A 19,192-nucleotide genomic window follows, 5' to 3' on the forward strand; every position below is an offset into this window, starting at 1 on the left:
GCTGAATGATTTTCGAAGATCTGATCAGAACAGATCAAAACTTCTAGCTGAAATATGCTATCAGAACACATCGGGGAAAAAGGTGGCCTCGCCGGCTGATTTCGATTTTTTGGTCTTTTGAGGCGCGTCATGTCGACGTCAAATTCGTAGATACAGCAACATTTAAAAAATCTTTTCCATTCTTATTATACACTGATGATACATTTGACGCTCTCAATTTGGGGTTTTACTGCTTAATATTTAAGCTCCCGTTTTCGATTAAATTGAAATCGCCTTCAAACTCTCAAAATTGACAGTTTATTGTGAAGATTTCAAGTCATATTCTCACATTCAATTTGAAGTATAAAAAAGGTATTTACGAGAAAACTACTCGATGTACTCCGGGGGGGGAGTGGGTTCCAGGGGTACTGAATACCGAAATACCGGCAATTTTTTCTCGAATTACCGGAATACCGGACAAAATTAACTCCAAATACCGGACACAATTAACTCCAAATACCGTCCTCGAAAATTTCATCCATTTCACTGTATTTCGTGAGGAAAGGTATTTCAACTGCAAGAATTGTTGATGAAATAAGGAGTAAGGGATACCATGGTTTGTGCCGACCGAAGAAAATTTCGATTTTAACTGCAGAATTTTTGAATAGATATAATCATATAATTAGCCAATATACTACATATAATTTAATGGATATATTTTCATTTTCAATAGAACAAGTCTAAATATTGGTCTTACAGTAGCAAGATAGTGGTTACAAAATGAAAAAGAAGTAGAGAGAATTATGAGCTGAAGTCACACCAGTAATCACAGCACATAGCAGAATCATATTTGTGAAGACCTCTGCAATTGAAACCACCTTTTTGTAGATCGAGAGGGCATTTGATTTGGTAGACACATGAAGCTCCTTCTTTTCGCACGTCACATTTGGCGCGCAATTTTGGGCCCATGCATCGATTGGCCATCATAGTTGATTTGTTGGTGCAGGCGTTGAATTCACGGAGAATGGCTCGTTTGCGTCCGTTCTTGTGATGTGCTGCAAAAAAGTAAGCCATAATGAAACGTGTACAAATGTAACATAGAAATTCAGGAATATTCATTCTAAGTTTAGGGACCTAGCTAGCTTGACAAATGAAATTTAACAATTGTTGGATAATTGGATGACTATGTGACATTCGGTAAGTGTAATCGTCAAAAACCAGTCAAACTCTTTTAAGGAATTTTAAAGCTTACGATATCAAAGCCCGGGGGCCACTTATGGGTTTTCAATAGACTGGATGGAGCTGAGAAGTGGCCCGGTGTAATTTGGCTGACTCGATTTTTTTGCTTTGCTTGCGGTGGTAGCAAATCCGAACCACTAGATCCAGTCCCTTTTTCGCAAAACACAATCAGACGATGGATACATCGTTTTCAAAGTTTGTTGGTATTGTTTCTTTATTATCGTTTTATAAACTTTGATGGGATTTAGGAGTTCAGTCAGCAGTAGACTCTTTTCGATTATAAGCAAAGTTTGAGAAGATACAAAGACACCTACCAAGCATTTCTTTGACTTGTTCTTTAGCTGCTTCTTCTTTGTCTTTCACCACCTTCTTTATTCCGATCTGAAGACCTTCGCAAAAGTCCACAATGCTTTGCGGCAATCTTGGTTTGTCTGCTCCCATGTATTTGTAATCACGCATGATATAAAAGTCTTCAATTTCGATCACCTCTTTCGGCATCTTGTTGTGCGCCTGTCAAGAAACGCATTTGATGGACAGTTATAGTTTTCTCCATGTTGAAATTCGCTTTCAAATCGTCATACTGGGATACTGTACATGTTTTCGTTAGAAAAAAACTTTCCTCGAACTTCAAAAGCGTGAAAAATGAAGTCGTATGAATAAGTTGGACAAACCTTTTTGAGAGCATCTTTGGCTTGAACAGGGTCAAGATCAGTCTTTGGATTGTAAGGACGAACAACACAATAATTCTCCATGGAGTTCTTACCGCTAAATGATCGTTTTGGGTTGTGATCGAATTTTCGTGCTACATACCCCTGTAAAAGAAACACGAAAATTAAAATACTTATGACGAAAATATCTAAACTACTTTTTGCCTAAATTGAGACAGTTCAAGTTTAAACTTGTCAAAATCAGGTTAAACAATATTCGTCAGAAATTAAAGTTTCATTATTAAAAACACGAGCAATCAATCCCTCTGACGGGAGAATCTCGAGAGCTGACACTTGACTAACAAGAAATTGATTGAGGAAGCTTACATTTTGGGAATCAATGAATTCAGTGGCTCCTTTTCTTCCACAGTGATCACCAGTATGGTATTTCTGTGTTCCTTTCTCTGCATCCAACTCGATGTCTTCCTTCACCAACTCTTCTCCTTCTTGAACGTCCAACTCTTCACGATCCACTGATGCGTGCTGTGTGAAGAAGAAGAAGACAGTTGGGGAGAAAGTGGGAAAAAAACATATAGATCTGTTAGAGTTAAGGGGGCCGTTAACATAAGAAACGTCGGGGATGAAGCAAACGTATGAGTTTCTTTGATTAACAGTGGAGGCTATTATGATGTCAGAGATCAGTTCTAAAAATGCAGAGCTGTGTAACGATCTCCTGATGTGTGATGTGGTGGAAGAGCATGGAAGAAGTACAGAATATGAAATATTGAGATCTGTTTGAGTTGACACATAAAAATTTGAGGCAACTACGAGTTTCTTTGTCAAATATTAGTTCCAAGAATGCAGAGCCGTAAAACCAAAGCATAATCATTCATGGCATGATAAGAATGGCTACGAGCCCGGGGAGTACTTGGGAAAATGAAGGCTATGTGCCTCCCTTAAGGGTACCTTTTTTGGATTTCCGCTAAGGGTCGGAAAATTAAGAAATCAAATTTCAGTCCCACTAAGGTTCGGAGAATTAGGAAAATTTCAACTTTTTACCCCCGGAAAGATCGAAATTTTGTCAAATTTGTCCCAATAAGGGTCGTAAAATTCAAAAAAAATTTCTTTGTTTTCTCCTATTTAGCACTCATATGATCTGGCCTACGTCATGTGGCGCGCTTAAGGGTGGGGTTTTTCAGCATCCCAAAATGCACTGTAAGGGTGTGCTTCTGTGAGATTGCACAGCAAGGGTTGAATTTTAAAACAAATTCAAAATAATTGTTAAAAAGAAAGGTTTTTACTTCTCGTTTGTTTGAAAAAGTTTCTTCTGATAATTACAGCTGACTAGAATAATTTTCTCAGTTTTTCTTTGAAACAGAAAATTTCCAAAACTTCTTCTTTTACGCAGATTTACAGCTGAGAAATATAGTGCACTATAAGGGTTGGGTAAATCAAGAAAAATGCACTGAAAGGGTACCTTTTCAGCCATATTTTGAAAAGCAGATTTTGCGCGGCACATACCGTCGTTTCGAAATCGAGTGCCCCTCCCGGGGTCCCGGTAAGGGTCCGAGGGTTGTAAGTCAAGCGGCACCCCCCCCCGGTCAGCTCGCAACCCTAGTATCCCCCGGGGCTACGAGTGATAGAAGAAAAAGTTAAAAAAAGATAAAATATCATTTAAAAATGATCTTACCAATAAGCCAACCAAGGCAACAAAAATGAAGATCTTCATCTAAAACAAAAGAAAAAACAGAGTTTTTTTGACGATTAACAAATAAACAAAATACAAAATACAAGAGTGAAAGTCAGATAGCTGACATGGAACTTTTCTACGCCCATAATGTAGATCATGATTATTTGGGTCATACGAGCATAGTTTATAAGATTTTTACCAAGGTCCCAGCAAGGTCTAACAGCGCAAAGTCCTTTGATATATTCGAAATAAAGTAAAATGGTACCTACCGTGGTTCAAGTGCCAGTCCAAATGTATTGAGTATCTTTTGCATTCAATCCACAACCATGGCTTTTAAGGATATCACAAGATATTGCACGTGCTATAGAAAATTTTGCCGCAAAGCAAAACGCCCATGCAACATTTTTGGTAAAAATACTTTTTCGCACCTTTATGTAGAAATAGTTGAACACGCAACAAAATTCTTCTAATTCTTCCTGGATTTGTATTGATGCTTTTATATAAACAGTTATTATCGGAGATCATTGGGAGCAAAGGCTATTGATCAAAAACAATTTTCACGAAAAACCAAAAAACTGTTGACATGGGATAAAATTTGGGTCCTAAGGAGGAATGTGGAAGAAGACATTTCACGAACTTGTGACGTCATCTTGAAAATACACCTGCGGTCGAAGATTTAAAAGGTAAAGTGCATTTCACCTTCAGTTATAATGGAGTTGTAATAAGGGTGTGAAATTTCGTAGAATATAGCGAAAGAAAGTCCACCTGTATAAATTTGTGTTAATAAAAACAACAGTGTGTTAGAATGGGAAACTGGGTGCAAAGTCTTCTAGTTATCGTATAAACGAAAAAAATATGTACATTTATTGATCCATGTCTTCTTTATGGTTATCTCATCTTATTCATCAAAAACGAAAAAATTATCTTATGAGTCAGAAACCAGGAAGGCTTACAAAAATAGCAAAATTTATTGATCTATTGATAGCTCATAAAACCTTAAACAGAGTCTTTGCTTATGAAAAGAATGATACCATGATCCCTTCTGAGGTCTTACTTATAAAAGTCATACAAAAAATATTTTCCATAAACTAAGCTGCCATTTGATGAAAGTTCTTTACCCATGGGACCGTCCACATAGTACGTACGCACTAAAATGTCGAAAATCGATTACCCCATGTACCATGTACACAAGCGTACGCAAATGGCTATAGATACCCCCTGGTAAGTACGTACTTTTTCATTCACCCCCGCCCCCTCGGTTGAGGAAAATTTCGAATTCAAATCCTTTCCGTTCGGACCTTTATTTCAACAAACAAACAATAATTGGACTTTTCCAGAAAAAAACCGTGCACTGTTGAGGAGGTTCCATCTTTTGTGACCTACCCCCTTGGAATTCCAGGCAATTTTAGGATCATACCCCTCTGGAATTCCGAATTTTTACAAATTTTCAATTTCCCCCTTGGAATTCCGCTTATTATTGACGGATTTTGGTCTACCCTTATGGAATTCCACTGCATTTCAAACCTTACCCCCTTGGAACAGAAATGGACCTCCTCAACAGGGGGTGCACGATTTTTTTCTGAAAAAGCCCATTCTCTTTTTAATAATTTTTAATTAACTCTTTTTAATAACTCTCTTTCAAAAGATCATATAAGATAAAAAAATGGAAATGAAAGAATTTTCTCTGCGTACGTAAATTTTCCTTTGACCCTCTCCTCCCCCTGTACGCAAGCATACGCTTTTGAGAAGACCCCCTCCCTCCTTAGTGCGTACGTACTATGTGGACGGCCCCCATGATCGAATCGAATTTAACCGAGTATCATCTTGTGTTTTCATACAAAAACAAGTTAATATGCTTAATTCAGCTTTTTAATCATTCTATTTCACGAAACCAGGCTACTCAATCGAGGTTGTGACAATTTCTCTAAGAATTTGAAATAAACATACTTGGCATCATAGTTCATATCATACCAAAAGTTGACGGCAATGGTGCTATTGGTCTGTTGGACGTGGTGGAACCAGAGAGAGGGGAGATACAACACGTCACCTGCTTGTAACGTAACAACCAATGGACGCGAATTGTCGAAAAATGTCTGATATCTAGCATCGTATTTCAAAGGATTGCATGCTATCCAAGGAACTTTAGGTATAGAACAAGCCGATGATTTTAATGGTTCCTCGCCAGTTTTAATGTCATTACCAGGGTCGTTTTTTTGTTCATTATTCTCAACAGTTTCATCTTTGTGTACCTTACCTTCATGCTTTACACGTTCCACCACCTCATCAATGTCATTATCATCACGTGACTCGTCCACAGTCTTTTCATCCACAATATCGTAAACTCCTTCACATCTCCTCACATACTTAGCCAACGAAAACATTTGATATGGCATGAAGGGAAGAGTGAGTGGAGGGTACAAGGTGAACGTTTTACTTCCACGAACCACACAGTATAGATTCTCATAAGGATCTTTGTGTGTCGAAGTAATGGACCGGTTTCCACCCATCCAAAAGTTGATGGCATCAGGGGTCGACCCAAATGCTTCCGATGTCCAACTGATTTCACTAGCTAGAAAACACAAAACATGCAATTAAATACCGTGGAAAAAGATTTTCATATTCATAATATGCTGTTAAACCTCAAACCAATTCATTAAAGGATACCAGGACCAAGCAGAACGAGGTATACCTGCATCTGGAACGAGTTGATGGAATTCATCAGTGAAACTTGAGTTTTGCTTTTGTATGTAGACGACGTCTTTTGAATTATGATTGTTCAGCATTTTCAAGAAGTCACTCATTTTCATTTGTTCTTCATGCGGCAGGACGAATTTCTCACCCACCGGTGCATCGGCGTAACCATTTGGTGTCATAGAAACAGTCACTGTTTTGTCACCTGCACCAACAATAAAGAAATCGACAGTTAAACTGGAAATTAAACAATGTTTGGGTGATTTCCTTCTCGTTGATAATTTAATAAATCAAACACACTCGTCTATTGATTTCTCGATAAAACTTTTCTTGGCTACATGGACTCCTTTCCAAACAGAGACCAACGCCAGTGAAAAGTTGGTAAGCATTTATCTAGAGGCTTATGGGTTCACACAATAACTAATTCTTTACAGAAAAACGTAAGTTTGCTTACCCAGTGTTTCACACAAATATTCATCACTCCATTTCTCGACAGCAGGCCAATGTTTCACTCCACCGCGGATGACGAGAGGAACATTCGTCATAACATGTTCCCGTAGAAAGCACAACGGTGAAGGGTTGTCTTCCAACTCTCTCACTTCAGTTGGTAAATAGAAGTCGCGAGCGTCTGATAACAGTTCTCGAAACAAAGCAGTTTTATTTTCTGCTGCCATTGTCCATTCATATCATCATTACGATTTTCGCAATTTACAATGGTTTTTATTTTTATATACTCCCTTTTCTAAAGTTGAAGAGGAAAAATTAGTCAGAATTATAAGAAGGTTGAATGAATACAAAAGGGTACTTTAATGGGATAAAATCTCGCGGTGATTAAATTTCTGGGTTGGACTCATCTGTGAAGCTTTAAGATTTCGCGGGGACTTAATTTCGCGGATGGTACTATCGGAAGATAATTTTTCACGATTTTGTGCCTTTAACTGCCAAACTATGCATGTTGGTTATTAAAATACGCATTTTTAGCGCTTCTTTGACGCCAGTAAAAATTGAAAAAGTACATTTTTGACATTTTTTTTAGTTTTGTTTAAAAATATTTCGCGGACATGACCTTCCCAAATTTCCATTGGGACTTAATTTCGTGGATGGAACCCAAATCCGCGAAACTTTATCCCATTAAAGTAAATGATTTTAAATTGAATATTTGCTCGGTGAGAATTATTGTTCGATGCCAACTCACATAACCGTCCTTTAGAAGAGAAGATCGAAAGACGATGTTTTAGAATAATCCTTATTTTTCAAAAAAAAAATTATAAATAAGATAAAAACTTAAGTACTACAACTACAAAACGTTTTAAAACACACAAATGTCCCAATGATAAGTTTCATAAGCTGTATTTCTGAAGCTCTGAAATTCTTTTCGACCCGAAAATTAAATAAGGACAATATGATTTGTTTCATTTTTTATTCTTTATCGATAGATACAATTTTCCTTCAATTTTCTCCTGGTGGGGTTGTATTTTTTTCAAGATGGCGGCAATTGCACTAACGGTCTGCTCTTTACTTAATCCAGTCTTTTTCGGTTTAAATTTTCGCATTAAATCCGCAGTAGTCATTGGTTTGTGCGTGAGATAACGTCTTATAGCGCTTTCAGTTATATTGTGTCCATCTGAAGGTGTAGACGAGCGGACGGCCGGTGACGCGCTTCGATCGTTTCCGGCGGACGAGGGCACAGTGAGCGGACTGTTGGAACGCCCTCCCGATGAAACGGATGAATTGAACTTTTGTTTCTTCGATCCGGGTGAAGGGACTGATGAGCTGTCGTGACCTCGTTTTGAACCAGCTGAAAAGTGTGAAGGTGAATTGAAGACGGATAAAAAAGATTTCACATTGAAGAACAATTAATTTAAAGCTAATATGAAACGAACAGAAAAAATAAAAATAGATGAAATACCATCTTTGAGCGATTTGGCAGCTTGCGAAAGAGTATCCGATGTGGAGGAGTCTTGATCTTTCTGATGTTGAACAGGTGTGGAGGAGCGACTTGTTGGCTTCGATCCGTTGTTACTGCCGTTTTTCTTCTTCTTTTTACCATCCTTCCCTGAAAGAGAAGAAAATCAATTGATCACACTCTTGGCCGCTAACCATTTCAAATAAGATAAAACGTGTAGTATCATTAAAGGTATTTTATACAGCACTTTGTATTGATTTGGCCGAGAAAATTGACATAAAATGATTGAAATCAGAACGAAGACGTGATCAATGGCATTGAGAAGGTATCAATAATTTGCTACCAGATATCAACTTTGAATATGAAGCGCACTACTCACCTTGGATAAGCATGGCGTTCTTTGAATATTGATCATCGATATCCTCGTCATCGTCTTCTTCATCAGAGCTTCGTTCACCTGATTCACTCTGCGTATGTGAGAAGTGGAAAAAATGAAACCAATGATTGATGTGTTGTCATAAAGAAGTCCTCACAAAAAAATAAACACTTTATTGTACGACGAGGAAACAAAATTTGATATACATTTTAAGCGATTTTATAAAGAACTGACGTACGAAAACAAATACCATAGTTGAATATGTGAAGTCAATTTCAGATTTCTTTTCCAACAGGGGCAGACAGGGGGAGTAGTAAGAAGGATCACCTTAAGCATTGCTTTGAGTTGTTTTCCAGCTTGGTTGAGTTGTTTATCTTCTTCTTCATCGTCTTCGTCTTCAGAAGAAGTATCGGAGAATAAGTTCAAGTCGTCTTTCGCTTTCTGCTTGGTGGACGCTTTCTCAGGGTCCGGTTCATCGTCCATCTCCTTCAACTCGTCCTCTGCACAAAAACAAACAGAATAATGTCTAAAGAAACCACTTGGAACATAGGATTTATTTCAGGCTAAATCGACGTCAAATTGATTTTAAAAAACCTCAAGTAGATGTACGTAACTCAAACGTTGAAGAAAATAAAATGAGCAATATACGAAAGTATGAATTGAAGAATGTGTGTATCTTTTTTTGTTTTTAAAGATATCAATAAGATTTCAATATGGCCAAGTGTACCTGCACATACAACCAGGACGCTAACGAACAGGCCATGTAAGCAAAAGTGAAAGAGAGATACCGGAAGAGCTTTCGGACATGTAATCGACTTCTTTGGATTCGAGCATGTCTGCTTCTTCTTCTTCATCAGAATCTTGTTTGAAGTCATCTTCATCTCGCCCCTTCTTCTTTTTCCCTCCATAAATGTTCTTCTTGTTCTTACCAGCCCCTCCTTTCTCTAAAATAAACAATTCATCATGAAACTTATGGATATTCAATCTAAAACAGTGTGGATTATCCACAGAATGATAAAGGATATTTAGTCTCATCTGATTCCGAAAACAATAACACAGTGACAAACTTTTCTTATTTGCACCACGTTCAAAACAATAATACAGTGACAAACTTTTCTTATTTGCACCACGTTCAAAGCAATAACACAGTGACAAACATTTCTTATTTACACCACATTCAAAGCAATAACACAGTGACAAACCTTTCTTATTTACACCACATTCAAAGCAATAACACAGTGACAAACTTTTCTTATTTACAACACGTTCAAAACAATAACACAGTGACAAACCTTTTTTAGTTGCACCACGTTCAAAGCAATAACACAGTGACAAACTTTTCTTATTTGCACCACGTTCAAAACATTAACACAATGACAAACCTTTCTTATTTACACCACGTTCAAAGCAATAACACAGTGACAAACCTTTTTTATTTACAACACGTTCAAAACAATAACACAGTGACAAACCTTTTTTAGTTGCACCACGTTCAAAGCAATAACACAGTGACAAACTTTTCTTATTTGCACCACGTTCAAAACAATAACACAATGACAAACCTTTCTTATTTACACCACGTTCAAAGCAATAACACAGTGACAAACCTTTTTTAGATGCACCACGTTCAAAGCAATAACACAGTGACAAACTTTTCTTATTTGCACCACGTTCAAAAACAATAACACAATGACAAACCTTTCTTATTTACACCACGTTCAAAGCAATAACACAGTGACAAACCTTTTTTATTTACACCACGTTCAAAACAATAACACAGTGACAAACTTTTCTTATTTGCACCACGTTCAAAACAATAACACAGTGACAAACCTTTCTTATTTGCACCACGTTCAAAACAATAACACAGTGACAAACCTTTCTTATTTGCACCACGTTCAAAACAATAACACAGTGACAAACCTTTTTTAGTTGCACCACGTTCAAAGCAATAACACAGTGACAAACTTTTCTTATTTGCACCACGTTCAAAACAATAACACAATGACAAACCTTTCTTATTTACACCACGTTCAAAGCAATAACACAGTGACAAACCTTTTTTAGTTGCACCACGTTCAAAGCAATAACACAGTGACAAACTTTTCTTATTTGCACCACGTTCAAAACAATAACACAATGACAAACCTTTCTTATTTACACCACGTTCAAAGCAATAACACAGTGACAAACCTTTTTTATTTACACCACGTTCAAAACAATAACACAGTGACAAACTTTTCTTATTTGCACCACGTTCAAAACAATAACACAGTGACAAACCTTTCTTATTTGCACCACGTTCAAAACAATAACACAGTGACAAACCTTTCTTATTTGCACCACGTTCAAAGCAATAACACAGTGACAAACCTTTCTTATTTGCACCACGTTCAAATCAATAACACAGTGACAAACCTTTTTTATTTACACCACGTTCAAAACAATAACACAGTGACAAACTTTTCTTATTTGCACCACGTTCAAAACAATAACACAGTGACAAACCTTTCTTATTTGCACCACGTTCAAAACAATAACACAGTGACAAACCTTTCTTATTTGCACCACGTTCAAAACAATAACACAGTGACAAACCTTTCTTATTTGCACCACGTTCAGAGCAATAACACAGTAACAAACCTTTCTTATTTACACCACGTTCAAAACAATAACACAGTGACAAACTTTTCTTATTTGCACCACGTTCAAAACAATAACACAGTTACAAACCTTTCTTATTTGCACCACGTTCAAAACAATAACACAGTGACAAACCTTTCTTATTTACACCACGTTCAAAACAATAACACAGTTACAAACCTTTCTTATTTGCACCACGTTCAAAGCAATAACACAGTGACAAACCCTTTTTTATTTACACCACGTTCAAAACAATAACACAGTTACAAACCTTTCTTATTTGCACCACGTTCAAAACAATAACACAGTTACAAACCTTTCTTATTTGCACCACGTTCAAAGCAATAACACAGTGACAAACCTTTTTTATTTACACCACGTTCAAAACAATAACACAGTGACAAACCTTTCTTATTTGCACCACGTTCAAAGCAATAACACAGTGACAAACCTTTCTTATTTGCACCACGTTCAAATCAATAACACAGTGACAAACCTTTTTTATTTACACCACGTTCAAAACAATAACACAGTGACAAACTTTTCTTATTTGCACCACGTTCAAAACAATAACACAGTGACAAACCTTTCTTATTTGCACCACGTTCAAAACAATAACACAGTGACAAACCTTTCTTATTTGCACCACGTTCAAAACAATAACACAGTGACAAACCTTTCTTATTTGCACCACGTTCAGAGCAATAACACAGTAACAAACCTTTCTTATTTACACCACGTTCAAAACAATAACACAGTGACAAACTTTTCTTATTTGCACCACGTTCAAAACAATAACACAGTTACAAACCTTTCTTATTTGCACCACGTTCAAAACAATAACACAGTGACAAACCTTTCTTATTTGCACCACGTTCAAAACAATAACACAGTTACAAACCTTTCTTATTTGCACCACGTTCAAAGCAATAACACAGTGACAAACCCTTTTTTATTTACACCACGTTCAAAACAATAACACAGTTACAAACCTTTCTTATTTGCACCACGTTCAAAACAATAACACAGTTACAAACCTTTCTTATTTGCACCACGTTCAAAGCAATAACACAGTGACAAACCTTTTTTATTTACACCACGTTCAAAACAATAACAGAGTGACAAACTTTTCTTATTTGCACCACGTTCAAAACAATAACACAGTGACAAACCTTTCTTATTTGCACCACGTTCAAAACAATAACACAGTGACAAACCTTTCTTATTTGCACCACGTTCAAAACAATAACACAGTGACAAACCTTTCTTATTTGCACCACGTTCAGAGCAATAACACAGTAACAAACCTTTCTTATTTACACCACGTTCAAAACAATAACACAGTGACAAACTTTTCTTATTTGCACCACGTTCAAAACAATAACACAGTTACAAACCTTTCTTATTTGCACCACGTTCAAAACAATAACACAGTGACAAACCTTTCTTATTTGCACCACGTTCAAAACAATAACACAGTGACAAACTTTTCTTATTTGCACCACGTTCAAAGCAATAACACAGTGACAAACCTTTCTTATTTGCACCACGTTCAAAACAATAACACAGTGACAAACCTTTCTTATTTGCACCACGTTCAAAGCAATAACACAGTGACAAACCTTTCTTATTTACACCACGTTCAAAACAATAACACAGTGACAAACTTTTCTTATTTGCACCACGTTCAGAGCAATAACACAGTGACAAACCTTTCTTATTTGCACCACGTTCAAAGCAATAACACAGTGACAAACTTTTCTTATTTGCATCACGTTCAAAACAATAACACAGTGACAAACCTTTCTTATTTGCACCACGTTCAAAGCAATAACACAGTGACAAACTTTTCTTATTTGCATCACGTTCAAAACAATAACACAGTGACAAACTTTTCTTATTTACACCACGTTCAAAACAATAACACAGTGACAAACTTTTCTTATTTGCACCACGTTCAAAGCAATAACACAGTGACAAACCTTTCTTATTTGCACCACGTTCAAAGCAATAACACAGTGACAAACCTTTCTTATTTGCACCACGTTCAAAACAATAACACAGTGACAAACCTTTCTTATTTACACCACGTTCAAAACAATAACACAGTGACAAACTTTTCTTATTTGCACCACGTTCAAAGCAATAACACAGTGACAAACCTTTCTTATTTACACCACGTTCAAAACAATAACACAGTGACAAACTTTTCTTATTTGCACCACGTTCAGAGCAATAACACAGTGACAAACCTTTCTTATTTGCACCACGTTCAAAGCAATAACACAGTGACAAACTTTTCTTATTTGCACCACGTTCAAAACAATAACACAGTGACAAACCTTTCTTATTTACACCACGTTCAAAACAATAACACAGTGACAAACTTTTCTTATTTGCACCACGTTCAAAGCAATAACACAGTGACAAACCTTTCTTATTTGCACCACGTTCAAAGCAATAACACAGTGACAAACCTTTCTTATTTGCACCACGTTCAAAACAATAACACAGTGACAAACCTTTCTTATTTACACCACGTTCAAAACAATAACACAGTGACAAACTTTTCTTATTTGCACCACGTTCAAAACAATAACACAGTGACAAACCTTTCTTATTTACACCACGTTCAAAGCAATAACACAGTGACAAACTTTTCTTATTTGCATCACGTTCAAAACAATAACACAGTGACAAACCTTTCTTATTTGCACCACGTTCAAAGCAATAACACAGTGACAAACTTTTCTTATTTGCACCACGTTCAAAGCAATAACACAGTGACAAACCTTTCTTATTTGCACCACGTTCAAAGCAATAACACAGTGACAAACCTTTCTTATTTGCACCACGTTCAAAACAATAACACAGTGACAAACCTTTCTTATTTACACCACGTTCAAAACAATAACACAGTGACAAACTTTTCTTATTTGCACCACGTTCAAAGCAATAACACAGTGACAAACCTTTCTTATTTGCACCACGTTCAAAGCAATAACACAGTGACAAACCTTTCTTATTTGCACCACGTTCAAAGCAATAACACAGTGACAAACCTTTCTTATTTACACCACGTTCAAAACAATAACACAGTGACAAACTTTTCTTATTTGCACCACGTTCAAAGCAATAACACAGTGACAAACCTTTCTTATTTACACCACGTTCAAAACAATAACACAGTGACAAACTTTTCTTATTTGCACCACGTTCAGAGCAATAACACAGTGACAAACCTTTCTTATTTGCACCACGTTCAAAGCAATAACACAGTGACAAACTTTTCTTATTTGCACCACGTTCAAAACAATAACACAGTGACAAACCTTTCTTATTTACACCACGTTCAAAACAATAACACAGTGACAAACTTTTCTTATTTGCACCACGTTCAAAGCAATAACACAGTGACAAACCTTTCTTATTTGCACCACGTTCAAAGCAATAACACAGTGACAAACCTTTCTTATTTGCACCACGTTCAAAACAATAACACAGTGACAAACCTTTCTTATTTGCACCACGTTCAAAGCAATAACACAGTGACAAACCTTTCTTATTTGCACCACGTTCAAAACAATAACACAGTGACAAACCTTTCTTATTTGCACCACGTTCAAAGCAATAACACAGTGACAAACCTTTCTTATTTACACCACGTTCAAAACAATAACACAGTGACAAACTTTTCTTATTTGCACCACGTTCAAAGCAATAACACAGTGACAAACCTTTCTTATTTGCACCACGTTCAAAGCAATAACACAGTGACAAACCTTTCTTATTTGCACCACGTTCAAAACAATAACACAGTGACAAACCTTTCTTATTTACACCACGTTCAAAACAATAACACAGTGACAAACTTTCTTATTTGCACCACGTTCAAAGCAATAACACAGTGACAAACCTTTCTTATTTACACCACGTTCAAAACAATAACACAGTGACAAACTTTTCTTATTTGCACCACGTTCAGAGCAATAACACAGTGACAAACCTTTCTTATTTGCACCACGTTCAAAGCAATAACACAGTGACAAACTTTTCTTATTTGCACCACGTTCAAAACAATAACACAGTGACAAACCTTTCTTATTTACACCACGTTCAAAACAATAACACAGTGACAAACTTTTCTTATTTGCACCACGTTCAAAGCAATAACACAGTGACAAACCTTTCTTATTTGCACCACGTTCAAAGCAATAACACAGTGACAAACCTTTCTTATTTGCACCACGTTCAAAACAATAACACAGTGACAAACCTTTCTTATTTACACCACGTTCAAAACAATAACACAGTGACAAACTTTTCTTATTTGCACCACGTTCAAAACAATAACACAGTGACAAACCTTTCTTATTTACACCACGTTCAAAGCAATAACACAGTGACAAACCTTTCTTATTTGCACCACGTTCAAAGCAATAACACAGTGACAAACCTTTCTTATTTGCACCACGTTCAAAGCAATAACACAGTGACAAACCTTTCTTATTTACACCACGTTCAAAGCAATAACACAGTGACAAACCTTTCTTATTTACACCACGTTCAAAGCAATAACACAGTGACAAACCTTTCTTATTTGCACCACGTTCAAAGCAATAACACAGTGACAAACCTTTCTTATTTGCACCACGTTCAAAGCAATAACACAGTGACAAACCTTTCTTATTTGCACCACGTTCAAAACAATAACACAGTGACAAACCTTTCTTATTTACACCACGTTCAAAACAATAATACAGTGACAAACTTTTCTTATTTGCATCACGTTCAAAGCAATAACACAGAGACAAACCTTTCTTATTTACACCACGTTCAAAGCAATAACACAGTGACAAACCTTTTTTAGTTGCACCACGTTCACTATCAGAAGGCGGGTCATCGAATTCGTTATCTATTTCGTCTAGGTCGTCATCGTGTATCACCTGTGATGTGAGAAGGAAGAGCGGATGGTTAAAAAATACTCGCAATGGGAGGGATATACAAGCCGGTAGTGCAAGGAGGTCTGAGTCCGCCATTTTGACTTCATCCCTCCTTTTTTAAATCGTTGGAATCTGCATAATGTTCACCAGCCGTTTTACCAACCATTTAATTCCATGAAAAGCTTAAATTTTGCGTAAAGGGTGTAAAACGGGCATCATAGTTTTGCCATTTATAATGCCCTTTCTAGCAAATTCTTTGAGAAATATTCGACACTATACATAATTTAACCAGAAAGTTTTGACAACCCAATATTCTTATTTGACCCCTGCCCCTTAAAACCTCAAACGAAAAGTACAAACCAGGCCACTGCCATCTGCCCTCCGTTGCACTTTGCTTCCACCACTCTCCTCGTCTGCTGGTTTCAAGCCATATTTCTCTTGGTAAGCATTCATCCTGCGATCACGTTTTGAGAATTCTTGTTCCACTTGATCGGCACTCAGTGTTGCGTAATCGATATCTGGCATGAAGTTATACCAGGCTTGCACGGGTACTGCTTCGAACACGCCGTCCGGTGATTGTGTGATGATGAAGTATGCCGAATGATCAAGAATCGGTTCTTTGCGACCTGTATATCTAAACGACAGATATGTATTTTCTCAAGTTTTGAAACGTCAGCAATTTCCGATCTGATTTCAATTGCAAGGTCTAAATATTATTCGTATTATACTCCATTAGTCTTAACACTACTTCAAATAACCAGCTTGAATTAATGAAAGATTGTGTAACTCAAGGGGAAAGTTAAACAAGGAGACGTACCTTTTGCCTCCCTTCCCATTCAACCTGAGTGCATAAGGGAGATCTTCGGGAGAGATCTTTCTGGTTATGTATCCTCTTCTCTTCCTTCTTGCTTCTTCTTTTCGTTCGTAGTTATAAACACTCCCTGCTCCTGTGGTCGGCATGGCAACTGTGTCGTCTTCAACGTAAACTTGTTTCTTCGTTTTACGAACCATGTTGGCCTTTAGAAGAAAAATACAAAAATGAAATAACAGAATAATGTGACACATTTTGAGAGAGCGTTGATAACTTTAGATACCTTACACATAAAAATGTTCAAAAGATGATTCACATCCATCTTCACTTAATTCACAACTGTCCTTATCAACGCCCTTTACCCCTTGACTGATCGCACTTGTATGTTCAACTGATGTAGTTCTTTCCTTTACTCATAAGTGAGTCTTAGGAAAATTCATCTAAAGAAAAAGAAACCCTTCGGTTCGTCGCATATTGTACCTCTTTCACTTGATCCAGTTTTATCGGTCTTGGGCTGTTGATTTTCATGACGTTATAGCGTTTCACTAGATTTCTAGACGAAAAAATAAAAATTTGGGAACTTGAAAGTCAAAAAACTTCTAGATAAACTCACTATATCCCTCACTATCATTATTTGTTTGGTGAACAAATCAACACATAAGTGCTCGATACAAAAAAAAGATTGAAATCATGAATATATTTCCATGACAAGTTGAATAAAATTTTACATCGCTCAGAATTTCATGCTCCCTCAGCAATCGTCAGATGTAAATCTATCACTAATTGAGTGCGCTTTTTATTAGTGAAAATCTTTTCAAATTTGAATTAGAGAAATGTAAATGTCTAAAGAGAAAGGAACATACTTGGGTACTCTTAGCTTGTATTCGGTATACTGTTCAGGCGGTTTACTGATGCCAGGTGGGAGGACGGACGCACTGACCCCTGGAGGTCGTGATGTGGCCGCCGGCTTCATGCCAAGTGGTCTAATTGCTGTCGGTTTGTGCATTGTGTTTAATTTCTTTTTTATTTCTTGTTTAGTCTAAAAGAAAAGTTAGCCAACATATTTCAAAACAATATTTCGAAATCTTGACTTAGATTGGATTCATAAGGAATATGGTTTTCAAAATCAGAACAACAAGACAATACAAGTAAGTGAATTTAAAAATTGTTTCATTTCATATAATTAACAATTTTGCTTAACTGCAATATAAACATCAAATAAAACTCAACCAAGAGAAATTGAATTTAGAGTTTTACCATCATAAGCAGTAGCAAAAAAGAAGCAATGGAATAAACAAAAAAATAATTCATTGAGGTTATCTTTTAAAAAATAATTCATATCAAGTTTTTCTCCTTTCCAAAAACCATTTGGCCTTATTACGAAATCATTGCTTATTAAGTTCAGCTTTGATATCATTTTCGGCGTTCAAAGGAGTATCAGTTGGAGAGTAGCGTTTCACTGGTACACCATGTCGATTGCACAGAAATTTGGAAAAGTTCCATTTAATGTCATTCGTCAACATGCCATGTTGTTTACTTTTCAAATAAATAAACAAAGGATGTGCTCCGGCACCATTCACATTAATTTTGCTGAACATATCAAAATTACACCCTTTATTGGCAGCAAACTCTTTGATTTGTTTGTTGTCACCTGGTTCCTGTGCATTAAATTGATTGCATGGGAATGCGAGTACACGAAGACCTTGCTCACCATATCGCTTTTGTAATTCGATCATTTGAGCATAATTGGTCTTCGTCAAGCCTCATTCTGAAGCAACATTAACAAAGTAGGTGACCAATCCATTGTATTTGGAAAGATTCACTATATTACCATCGATATCCAATGCAGAAAAACCATAAATGGAACTCGCTTTTTCTGGACTTTGAGGATTATCCTGCTTTTGAAATGGATAATTGGTGGTGGAAAATAGCCGAGAATAAAGCCCTTCTCTCGAAAGATGTTTTGTGGCTTCTTCAAGAACTGCTCTGCTTCTTTGCAACATTTTTCTTTTGAGACTGAAATATAAACAAAGATATGCCGCAGATTAGAACTAAAAAAATCCTGTCACATTGGAAATGCCTGCCAATTCTTGTAGGATGGTGACACATCTTTTACTCAATCCATAAACTATAATCTATGCTATTATTTTCAACGTTGGTAAGAATTTTGTTTTAGGCGCAAAGAAACTTTTGTAACTCAATAAGATTGTCTTGTCAACCAGACCTTTTTAAATGTTATCAACACAAACGAAAAAAAAAAACTGAAA

At 36.6% G+C, this 19,192-nt stretch overlaps 3 protein-coding genes and 1 pseudogene across 3 annotated transcripts; all 4 read right to left on the reverse strand.

Moving 5' to 3' along the window:
* Positions 1-678: 678 nt before the first annotated feature.
* On the reverse strand, positions 679-3,904 carry LOC136817305 (uncharacterized). The gene is made up of 6 exons (XM_067073646.1): positions 3,825-3,904; positions 3,556-3,594; positions 2,253-2,408; positions 1,890-2,030; positions 1,533-1,728; positions 679-1,034 (listed from the first exon to the last, which is right to left on the reverse strand). Exons 2-6 carry the CDS (start codon positions 3,592-3,594, stop codon positions 781-783), a joined length of 786 nt encoding a protein of 261 aa, XP_066929747.1. The 5' UTR covers positions 3,825-3,904; the 3' UTR covers positions 679-780.
* Positions 3,905-5,415: 1,511 nt separating this feature from the next.
* On the reverse strand, positions 5,416-6,987 carry LOC136817306 (bifunctional peptidase and (3S)-lysyl hydroxylase Jmjd7-like). The gene is made up of 3 exons (XM_067073647.1): positions 6,701-6,987; positions 6,245-6,451; positions 5,416-6,124 (listed from the first exon to the last, which is right to left on the reverse strand). The coding sequence occupies exons 1-3, from the start codon at positions 6,918-6,920 to the stop codon at positions 5,439-5,441; spliced, it is 1,113 nt and encodes a 370-aa protein (XP_066929748.1). The 5' UTR covers positions 6,921-6,987; the 3' UTR covers positions 5,416-5,438.
* Positions 6,988-7,649: 662 nt separating this feature from the next.
* LOC136817307 (general transcription factor IIF subunit 1-like) lies at positions 7,650-17,962 on the reverse strand. Its single transcript, XM_067073648.1, has 10 exons — positions 17,789-17,962; positions 17,406-17,478; positions 16,932-17,131; positions 16,475-16,748; positions 16,033-16,117; positions 9,317-9,472; positions 8,856-9,028; positions 8,532-8,619; positions 8,156-8,302; positions 7,650-8,044 (listed from the first exon to the last, which is right to left on the reverse strand). The coding sequence occupies exons 1-10, from the start codon at positions 17,929-17,931 to the stop codon at positions 7,659-7,661; spliced, it is 1,725 nt and encodes a 574-aa protein (XP_066929749.1). The 5' UTR covers positions 17,932-17,962; the 3' UTR covers positions 7,650-7,658.
* Positions 17,963-18,074: 112 nt separating this feature from the next.
* On the reverse strand, positions 18,075-19,059 carry LOC136817337 (glutathione peroxidase-like; annotated as a pseudogene).
* Positions 19,060-19,192: the final 133 nt, after the last annotated feature.

Source organism: Clytia hemisphaerica, unplaced genomic scaffold (assembly GCF_902728285.1).
Source record: "Clytia hemisphaerica strain Z4C2 unplaced genomic scaffold, Clytia hemisphaerica genome assembly, whole genome shotgun sequence".
Taxonomy (NCBI): domain Eukaryota; kingdom Metazoa; phylum Cnidaria; class Hydrozoa; order Leptothecata; family Clytiidae; genus Clytia; species Clytia hemisphaerica.

What these genes read in the sequence shown, in the direction of transcription:
- LOC136817305 (XM_067073646.1), bottom strand. Translation starts at nt 3,594, where the DNA reads ATGAAGATCTTCATTTTTGTTGCCTTGGTTGGCTTATTG. An exon ending in TTGCCTTGGTTGGCTTATTG is followed by an intron (nt 2,409 to 3,555) that starts GTAAGATCATTT and finishes TTCTTCACACAG; the next exon opens with CACGCATCAGTGGATCGTGA. An exon ending in AATTCATTGATTCCCAAAAT is followed by an intron (nt 2,031 to 2,252) that starts GTAAGCTTCCTC and finishes TTTCTTTTACAG; the next exon opens with GGGTATGTAGCACGAAAATT.
- LOC136817307 (XM_067073648.1), bottom strand. Translation starts at nt 17,931, where the DNA reads ATGCACAAACCGACAGCAATTAGACCACTTGGCATGAAGCCGGCGGCC. An exon ending in CATGTCCGAAAGCTCTTCCG is followed by an intron (nt 9,029 to 9,316) that starts GTATCTCTCTTT and finishes GTTTTTGTGCAG; the next exon opens with AGGACGAGTTGAAGGAGATG. An exon ending in AACTCAAAGCAATGCTTAAG is followed by an intron (nt 8,620 to 8,855) that starts GTGATCCTTCTT and finishes TCACATACGCAG; the next exon opens with AGTGAATCAGGTGAACGAAG.
- LOC136817306 (XM_067073647.1), bottom strand. Translation starts at nt 6,920, where the DNA reads ATGGCAGCAGAAAATAAAACTGCTTTGTTTCGAGAACTGTTATCAGAC. An exon ending in ATATTTGTGTGAAACACTGG is followed by an intron (nt 6,452 to 6,700) that starts GTAAGCAAACTT and finishes TTGTTGGTGCAG; the next exon opens with GTGACAAAACAGTGACTGTT. An exon ending in TCAACTCGTTCCAGATGCAG is followed by an intron (nt 6,125 to 6,244) that starts GTATACCTCGTT and finishes TGTGTTTTCTAG; the next exon opens with CTAGTGAAATCAGTTGGACA.